Consider the following 9,412-nt stretch of genomic DNA (forward strand, 5'->3'; position numbering starts at 1 on the left):
TAAACATGCAAGGTCAGTAACAGCACTGATGGAAGACAAGTTATCCCTCAACAATAAGAAAAAATGTAAACACTGAGCTTACCACTTTCCCAGCTGGATTTCGCCATGTTTATTTTTTTATGTAAGACAGATATCTGATAGAAGCATATTAAATTTGGGGTATTTATGGGAGTTGGGGTGTGGAGCTAATTTTTAAAATGGCAATCCACTCAAGGAGGAACACCTTCCAGTTTGTGAAAATTACTCTATAATTTTTTTAAAACAAAGTGACAGTGTTTAGCAATTAGGGTGGAGGATTTTTCAAATATATAACATGGTAGTGATCAGGACAGTTTATTCAGAAAGCATCTACTGAAGAGTTACCCTTAACTCCATCCGACAACCAGGTCTGAAACAGCTGACTCTAACATGAAGGCTTTCATTTTCCTTCCCTTCATGTTCTTGGCCATGTTCTCAGGTAAGAAAAGTTAAATTCAATGACTTTCCTTCCAACTCTCAAAGTAAAGAATCAGAAATGTTGAGTGACTTAGTAATACTTTGTCAGAAAATGTTAAAATGATAAATCTCCATCAGACAGAGAAAGGGAAGAGGCTAATTTCAGACAGCATAAATATAGACCAAAGGCATAAAAATAGTGACAAGGTGAGACAACAGTGAATAGTTTGACACGACTGAAGAGAAGCAGAGGCAAAGGAATGGGAAAAGCAAGGCATTACCCTGGAAAGATAATTCAGTCTAAAAGGATTATGGGAGTTTGTGAATACTCACAAGTCCACATTCCATAAATATACACTTTTGTGTGATGATCCAGGAAATTCTGTGGTCACAGAGAAATAGGTTCAAACCCTGACTTTTCAATTCTCTGTTTATGTTACTTTGGATAACTTAATTTTTTAGCCTCAGTTTTCTCCTTTATAAAATGGAAATAAGTAGACATTCCCACAGGCTGCCATAAGAATCACGTATACTCTGGCATTAGCTACCATTACTTGAGTTCTTAGGTGCCTGTCACTCAGCAGACCTCCCTGTGTTCCCTACCTCAATACAGTTAGGTGGTCTGTTTTCAGAGATGAAATTTCCAGCTAAGGATGTAAATTTCTCTAGATAATAAATGACACAGATATTCTATATTTTTATAATATATATCAGAGAAAAATATATATTATGCATATACTTATTATGTTTATGTATGTTTGCAAGAAAAATATATAGATAGATACATAAAATTCCTCCCTAGAACATATATGCTCCATAACGGCAGGTAACATATCTCTTTTGTACTTCAGTGCTTTACTAGATGATGTTTAGTATGCATTAAGCAGGCATTTGTTGATGGAAGAAAGTCCCTTAATGCCAGATGTAGTGGTTATATGGATTTGGAGGGTGACAAAAAGAGAGGATTCGGGAATGCCTATTACAATATAGAGCAATGCCAAGAGTATGTTTAGAATGTAACATCAGAGGACAAAAATACAGAACAGATAACTATTTTACAAAAATTTAACTTAAAAAAATGGTTAGGGGTGCCTGAGCATCCAACTCTTGATTTCAGCTCAAGTCATGAGCTCACAATTCATAAGTTCGAGCCCCGTGTCAGGCTCTGTGCTGACAGCGAATTTGCTCTCTCCCTGTCTCTCTGCCTCTCTCTCTCTCTCTCTCTCAGGATAAATAAATAAAGATTTAAAAAAAACAGTTATACCATATTCTGATATTATAGTTACCTTGTTTACTTAAAAATTCCACCCCTGAATTTATTTTACAAATTTAGCCATGTGAGAAATGATATATTAATCAGATTTTCATTATATTATTGTTTGTACTAGGAAAAGAAGGAAATACAATCACTACTCATTGTTAGAAGACTGTTTAGGTAAATTATGGTAATTTAACAGGTGAAATATTCTGCAGCCATTAGGGAAAATAATAAAGGTGCTCTATATGTATTGATATAGAGCCTTTATATGTATTGATATAACCTCACGGTTCTGTCAAGGGAGAAAATAAGGATTAGAACAGTGTACAATGTGCTACTAATTGTGTGAAAAAATATATCCCAATATGTTTGTAAATACAGAAGACATCTCTTGAATAATACAGAAAAACCTGTTAAATGTAATTGTGTCCAAGGAAGGTTGGGACAGGAGAGGAAGGGAAAGTTACTTTAAACTATTTACCCTTTTATGTCTTTGAAATTTGATGTAATTTGCTTGTAAGACCTATTTAAAAATGAAAAACATAATTAACAAAGAATATAGATCAGCTGATCTATTTTTTACCATTTCATCCACAACCTTATTTTAAGTGATTTCTGCTCAAAGTTAGTGCCTGTTAAGGAATACTTTTGGGTCTTAGAACTCATGCAAATGCTCATCTCTCTGCTGAAAATAATTATTTCCTTATCCATTTTTCTGGCTATAGCCTATACTTCTTATCTGTGTCACCTCCTCCAGGATGGAGACATGATGCCCTGCTACCTGCTATCTTGACTCTGGGTCTATTGTCTAATTTATTTTTCACATGACAGCATTAATCAAGCTACCATAAATGCCCGTTTGCTTGTTTACACGCATTATTAGACTTTCCAGCTTCTTCAGGGTAGAATAACAATCCCTTATTCATGATTGTGTGTCTAGATCTTTCTATAGCTCTGGCATGGTAATGGACCCTTCAAATATACTTCTGGTAAGTTGAAAGGATGGCTAGATTACACCCATGACCGTCCTACCACACACTACACCACAGTTAGTACACCAGGTTACTAAGTGCTAAATTCCTGAGCCTGGGCTAAGACCTTAACCACCAGTGATATAGTAGACAATGGCAAGCTCAATGGATAACAATTAATGATGCATTTGATTTTAGTTAAATTTACCTGAAGGTACAAGTGTATACACTTGTGGAAATATAAAGAGGATCAAATGCAAATGCAACGGAGACTCTAGGCACAGATTTGGAACTACCTACCCTGAAATTATTTCAGGTTGTATAAAATGAAAAACTTAGGGAGAAAGTCTGTGAAGAAAAACAATGCAAGCTTGAATAAAGCTTTTTCAGAAACCCCAAATTGAGAAAGTAAAGGGGAAAAGAAAATCATTAAACAGAAAGGGTGAGGAAGTCAAAAAGAAACACTTGTACCAAACCAAGGACAAGAAACATAAGACCCAGTAAAATACCATTGCACTTAACAGCTATAAAACCATTCCATTTGCTCATGGATTGTTGTCTAAACCCTGCTTATTTGGGAGTAGAAATTTGAATAAACCATATCTACATCTATATATCTATATCTATCTATATCTATATCATCTATATCTATATCTATATCTATATCTCACAAATCTCACCCAATCTATTACTCCCCTACTGGAAATATATATGTATGTATGCACCTATATATATGTGTATATATGTACATATATATATATATATAATGATGTATATATATTTACATATACATATATATAGTGATGGATGAACTTCCAAAATAAATTCAAGAAACAGAATAGATGAGTTATGAAAAGTAGGTATTAAGAAATAGTCATATAATATCTACCATTTCCTTGAATAGTTTGAGCACAAAAGAAAGAAAGAAATAACCACTGGAGAGAGTATGACTGATTGGTTGATGCTAGGACCCCTATGGGAAATGGTGGACTGTTCCCTTTGGAACAGGGGCAAGGTGGGAAGAAAACAGCTACAGAAAGCATATATAGAAATGAGAAAAGAATATGGAATGAGGGCTCACGACTGGCAGTTTTTATGTCTGGAAAATTGCTGATAGCACCTTCTGTAGGGTGAGGTCGGGAATATGGGAAAGGGTTTTGTGATGTAGGGAAAGTTTATAATAAGCATAACTCAGAGTCTATTTGATTAATCAGGAAATCATTACAAGGAATTTGGAGTAGTATGAAGCTCAGATAGTTCAGTTTAAGTAATTCAGATTCTGATTTAGAAATGGGACAAGCCAGTTTGACCCCCCGATTTTTATTTATTTTTTTAATTTATTTTGATAGAGAAAGAGCATGAGTAGGGGAGGAGCAGAGAGAGGGAAAGAATTCCAAGCGGGCTCTGAGCTGTCAGCAAAGCCCAACACGGGCCTCGATATCATGACCTGAGCTGAAATCGAGAAAAGTCAGATGTTTAACCCACTGAGCTACCCAGGCACCCCAACGCCGTGATTTTTAGAAACCATGTAATACAATTAAGAAAAAAATAGAGGACCCAAAATATTAAGGTTGTAAGAAGTTATGGGAAGCTTCTGTCTTGAGGTTTGATTAAAAACAACTGAAAGAGGTGTTAAATACATACTACAACTTGGGATGAATGCTGTTGATTTAAAACTCTTAAAGTTAAATGACTTTACTTTTATTTTTGTGCTTATGGTATCATTTCAGTGTCTTCAACCCAGGCTTTGAAAACAAGTGTTTTTAAACCAGAAGAGGGTTCAGAACCTGCATTTATTCAACAGAGAAAGCATGAAGCTAACCATCAAGGAGAACAAAAGGAATTTAATAAGCAAGGAGGCAACACCCAAGGAAAACAAGCAATATCTGGTCTCCAAGGACGACCAGGGTATTCTAACCAGCCAGGGAAACCAGGGGATTTTAATCAGCAAGGAAGGCCAGGAGTTTTCAATCAGCCTGGAAGACTGCAAGGGAATTCAGGAGACTCTAATCCAAAAGGGAATTCAGAAGCTTCTAATGAACAAGGAAAACCAGGATCTTCTAGCCAACACGGGGGCTCAGGGTTATCTAGCCAGCAAGGAGTTTCAGGATCATCTAGCCAGCAAAGGAAGCCAGGGTCTTCCAGCCAGCAAGGGGGTCCAGGGTCATCTAGCCAGCAAGGAAAGCCAGGGTCATCTAACCACCAAGGAAGACCAGGATTGTCTAGCCAACAAGGGAAATCAAGGCCTTTTTACAATCAAGAAGAAAGAAAAAATGCAGGCAACCCTTTGAATACCAATATAATGGAGATTCAGGTTGGTGTTAATCTCTTTTTTTTTCCCCCTTGGTCAACTTACCTCAACTATTCCATTTTCCAAGACTTGAAATTGTTAACAGAATATACTCTACTAAAGACCCACACTTTGTGATGACACTGATTCAACAAAATGCGAAGGAATCTGGGGGTGGTTATTTTCATACCTATGGTCATTAATGAGTGTCATGCTTTTCCATTCCATTTCTCATTCCTTTCTTCTGTCTTCCACTCCAGCCTTTCTACCTATACTGGACCAGATCAGACCTTTGTGAACGGAGTCCCTATCCTTGCCAGATTTAACATTCATGCCCATTTCCATCCCATCCATAATCTACAAGCCACTCAAGTGGTGTTTATTTCTAAATCACAAATCTGACCCGATCTATTACTCCCCTGCTCGAAATTCTTCAGTAGCACCATACTCTCTAGAAGATAAGACCCAAACTCCTGAGCATGGCCTTAAGGATTTTTTTTAATGATTGGATCCCATGTCCGTGTATGATTGGACATTTCATGGCACTCTTAGTCACACATCCATGTTTTACAGAATCCTCTGATTTTCCACAAATGTATTTCTAATACCAATGATAGCCTTTATCATAGAATATACCATATTGCTTTGTAATTGATCTTCATTATGTTCAATCAGCACATGAACTCCTTAAAGAAAATATCTTTTTTAAAAAATATCTGTATCCCCCGATTCTAGTATAAGACAGGCATATAATAGGTTCTTTTGAACTGTTTCTCAGATAGGTGAATAAATGATGTACGGGAGACATCATTGTAATCAGGTGCACATCCATGACTCCTATACTCCCTTTGAGTCCTGCCGTGAAGCCTTGCCAGTCTCTCTCTCTCCCAACTGTCTTCCTCCTAATTCCATTTAACCCTGACCCTGAACACTCACTACCTCCAAAACGGTTTTGTAGAACACTTCTTCAATCTCATTATCTTAATGGGAACTTCATTTTTTACATCATAAGTTGTCGTTACTCAGCACTCTTGCAAATGAAAATCGCCTGTCCCTCTTGGTTTTTACATCTAGGCTGGCATGAAGTAGTAATCTTCCAAGGACACCCCTGCCATTCAGAACTTACTGCCACCACCAGCGTGTTTCTGGGTGTTTACATTGTCACTTAAACTTTCTCAATTGGTATGAAAATGGTAGTAGAGTCTCAACCAATGGAAAAGACTGAACTACTTGTTCATCTTCCTTGGTCCTGAGAAGACTGAGCCACCTACTGAAGATCCTCACAGTTTCACTTAGTGTCTCTGTTCTCATCTGCTGTCAAAATTCCTTTCCGTTCACAGACTTCTGTCATTCTATAACTTGATTCCAAGGAAGTGCTTCAGGTAGGACTTAATTCCACTCTGCACAGTCCTACCTCCTGCCTCATTTGCTTTCATGGGTCAAAGAAAAAGAAAGTTTCAATAAACGATGATCACATGTGTTTTGTGTTTGCCACTATGACTTTTCCAGAATTGTTGTTTTCTTGGGCAGGAGAAGGCTTGTCTACAAAGCATTAAAGTGGAGGCAGTGTGACATTAATAACAGCAAGGGCTCTGCAGTCACATCATTCAGGTTCTGAACCCCAACTTGGGTATTTAATCTATATCTGGTCTTGGACTTGTCACTTAAATGCACTGTATGCCTGCGATTATACATTGGAGCAAAATCTACCCTTCTTTCAGAATTGTTGTGCAGTTTAAATTTAAAAAAGGGATTAATAAAATGATAGGTTTAGTGCAATGCTTCATCAATAACTAATGAGCAATGACTATTGTCTTATCACAATATCAGAATTAAATTGAGTTCCCTGTATTTACTGCATGGTCTTTCACATGACTGCAGACTGGCAGTACCAGCAGCAAGAACCCAAGTGGAAATACAAAATGTCAGTCTATCTACAAACCAGTCTGTGGTTCTGATGGAAAAACCTATGGTAACCTCTGTGTATTTAATGAAGCCAAAAGGTAAGATGACTTTCTCTTTATTTGTATCAGGAACTATCACTCTGATCCACAGGGAATACAAGAACATTTTTCCATGTGTCTCTGTAGTTTTCTCTCAGTAGTGCCTTGGGTGTTTGTCCAAAGAAAACATAAAAGGTACTTAACCTTTGAACAATAAATTCAATCATTTTCTGAAAGAATGTGATACGTTCGGATTTTTAAGTAGAAATGAATTTATTATTGAATCATTCATTTACCAGATATTTATTAAACATACACTGTGTACCAGGAATTGCTCACATGGAGGTAAGTTGGTGAGCGAAACACACAGCATTGCCTCCTGCTTCCTGCTTCCATGGGGTTTTCGTTTTTGCAGTAGATGACAGCAAACAAAATGCATCAGAGGATAAGAAGGGCTGTGAGTCCTATAGATTACTTAGTATTGACCATTAAAATGTATTTTAAATTTAAGTAACAACTTGAAAGATTGGATTTGGTGAGCCATGTGAACATTGAAGAATTGAACTCTTGTCCATCCACAAGAAATAAGATGATTATAAGGCTGCTTAAAATTAGAATGTGTGACTAAGAAAGAGTTAGACGTCTCCGCTTTCAAAATTAATGACTGCTCACCTCTTAAGGTAGTGAGGAGGTAAAAATTATACCTCTCTTGTTTTTGATAGTGCCAGTATTATATTAAGAGCTCAATAAACCATTACTGCAGAAATAAATGAATGTTAAAGGTAAGTGTGCCCTGTAGCCATAAAAGTTAGAGCTGGAAACAACATCAGATACCCATTCTCTCACTTTATATATAAGGCACCTAGATCTGAGCCAAGAAAGTAGTGGCAGAAAGTCACAATTCTCAAAGCTGGTCAGTGTGAAACAGGCAAGCCCAAGACTACAGCTGCTTTTACCCATGTGATTTTTTTTCTCTTTTTTAAAAATTATAATTTATTGTCAAATCGGCTAACACACAGTGTGTAAAGTGTGCACTTGGTTTTGGGGGTAGATTCCCGTGGTTCATTGCTTACATACAACACCCAGTGCTCATCCCAACAAGTGCCCTCCTCAATGCCCATCACCCATATTCCCCTCTGCCCCACCACCCCTCATCAACCCTCAGGTTGTTCTCTGTATTTAAGAGTCTCTTTGGTTTGCCTCCCTTCCTCTCTGTTTGTAACTATTTTTTCCCCTTCCCTTCTCCCATGGTCTTCTGTTAAGTGTCTCAAGATCCATATATGAGTGAAACCATATAATACCTGTCTTTCTCTGACTAACTTACTTCACTTAGCATAATACCTTCCACTTCCACCCACATTGCTGCAAATGGCAGGAATTCATTCTTTCTCATTGCCCAATAGTATTCCATTGTATATATAAACCACATCTTCTTTATCCATTCATCAGTTGATGGATATTTAGGCCCTTTCCATAATTTCGCTATTGTTGAAAGCACTGCTATAAACATTGGGGTACATGTGCCCCTATGGATCAGCAATCCTGTATCCTTTGGGTAAATTCCTAGTAGTGCTATTGCTGGATTGTAGAGTAGTTTTATTTTTATTTTTTTGAGGAACCTCCACACTGTTAGTATGCAAAACCTATAAAGAACTTAACCAAACTCAGTATCTGAAAAACAAATAATCCAGTGAAGAAATGAGCAGAAGACATCAATAGACACTTTTCCGAAGAAGACATCCAGATGGCTAATAGACACATGAAAAGATGCTCAACATCACTCATCATCAGAGAAATACAAATCAAAACCACACTGAGATACCACCTCACACCAGTCAGAGTGGCTAAAATTAACAACTCAGGAAACAACAGATGCTGGTGAGGATATGGAGAAAAGCAAACCCTCTTGCACTGTTGGTGGGAGTGCAAACCAGTGCAGTCATTCTGGAAACCAGTGTGGAGGTTCCTCCCATGTTATTTTTAAATAATCCCATTTTCTTTCTATGTTGGTGCCACAATTTCTTGATCCTTGATGTCTTCCATTACCTTGTTTTTAGGATAAATAATGGAAAACTAAATCTGTACCATGAAGGGAAATGCTAAGCATTGACAGCAACCACATTACCTGGAACCTCAAAACCTACTTTCAATTCTCTTTAAACCATGGATTTCCTTGGAAGTTCCACTGAGGTCAGCAAGAGTCTTACAGATATGATGGATCTTACATAATTTTCAAGTTTGTTCCATAACAAATAAAGTCAGTTCCAGAGTTACTTCTGATTTCTGGTACTGTTTATTTTCTAGACTTTCCCAAATCTTGTGTCTCTGTTGGACCACCTTTAAGCATCCAACTTTGGAAGCCACACACTAGATTAATATTTTTATTCTATTTTATTTTTAGAGACAGATAGAGAGCATGATCAGGGGAGAGGAGCAGAGGGAAAAGAGAGAGAGAGAGAGAGAATGAGAGAGAGAGAATCTTAAGCAGGCTCTACACTCAGCTCAGAGCCCAATG

At 37.3% G+C, this 9,412-nt stretch overlaps 1 protein-coding gene across 2 annotated transcripts; it reads left to right on the forward strand.

Annotated features, from left to right (window-relative positions):
- The first annotated feature begins 327 nt into the window (after positions 1-327).
- On the forward strand, positions 328-9,170 carry MARCOL (MARCO like). 2 transcript variants are annotated; one of them, XM_045485652.1, is made up of 4 exons: positions 328-457; positions 4,395-4,978; positions 6,836-6,957; positions 8,955-9,170. In XM_045485652.1, the coding sequence occupies exons 1-4, from the start codon at positions 409-411 to the stop codon at positions 8,998-9,000; spliced, it is 801 nt and encodes a 266-aa protein (XP_045341608.1). In that variant the 5' UTR covers positions 328-408; the 3' UTR covers positions 9,001-9,170. The 2 variants fall into 2 exon arrangements, with proteins under 2 accessions (XP_045341608.1, XP_045341696.1); XM_045485740.1 differs by lacking the exon at positions 6,836-6,957.
- Positions 9,171-9,412: the final 242 nt, after the last annotated feature.

Source organism: Leopardus geoffroyi, chromosome A1 (genome assembly GCF_018350155.1).
Source record: "Leopardus geoffroyi isolate Oge1 chromosome A1, O.geoffroyi_Oge1_pat1.0, whole genome shotgun sequence".
Classification (NCBI taxonomy): domain Eukaryota; kingdom Metazoa; phylum Chordata; class Mammalia; order Carnivora; family Felidae; genus Leopardus; species Leopardus geoffroyi.

Coding starts and splice junctions, on each gene's coding strand:
- MARCOL (XM_045485652.1), top strand. CDS start 409: ATGAAGGCTTTCATTTTCCTTCCCTTCATGTTCTTGGCCATGTTCTCA. Junction 458..4,394: donor GTTCTTGGCCATGTTCTCAG/GTAAGAAAAGTT, acceptor GTATCATTTCAG/TGTCTTCAACCCAGGCTTTG. Junction 4,979..6,835: donor CCAATATAATGGAGATTCAG/GTTGGTGTTAAT, acceptor ACATGACTGCAG/ACTGGCAGTACCAGCAGCAA.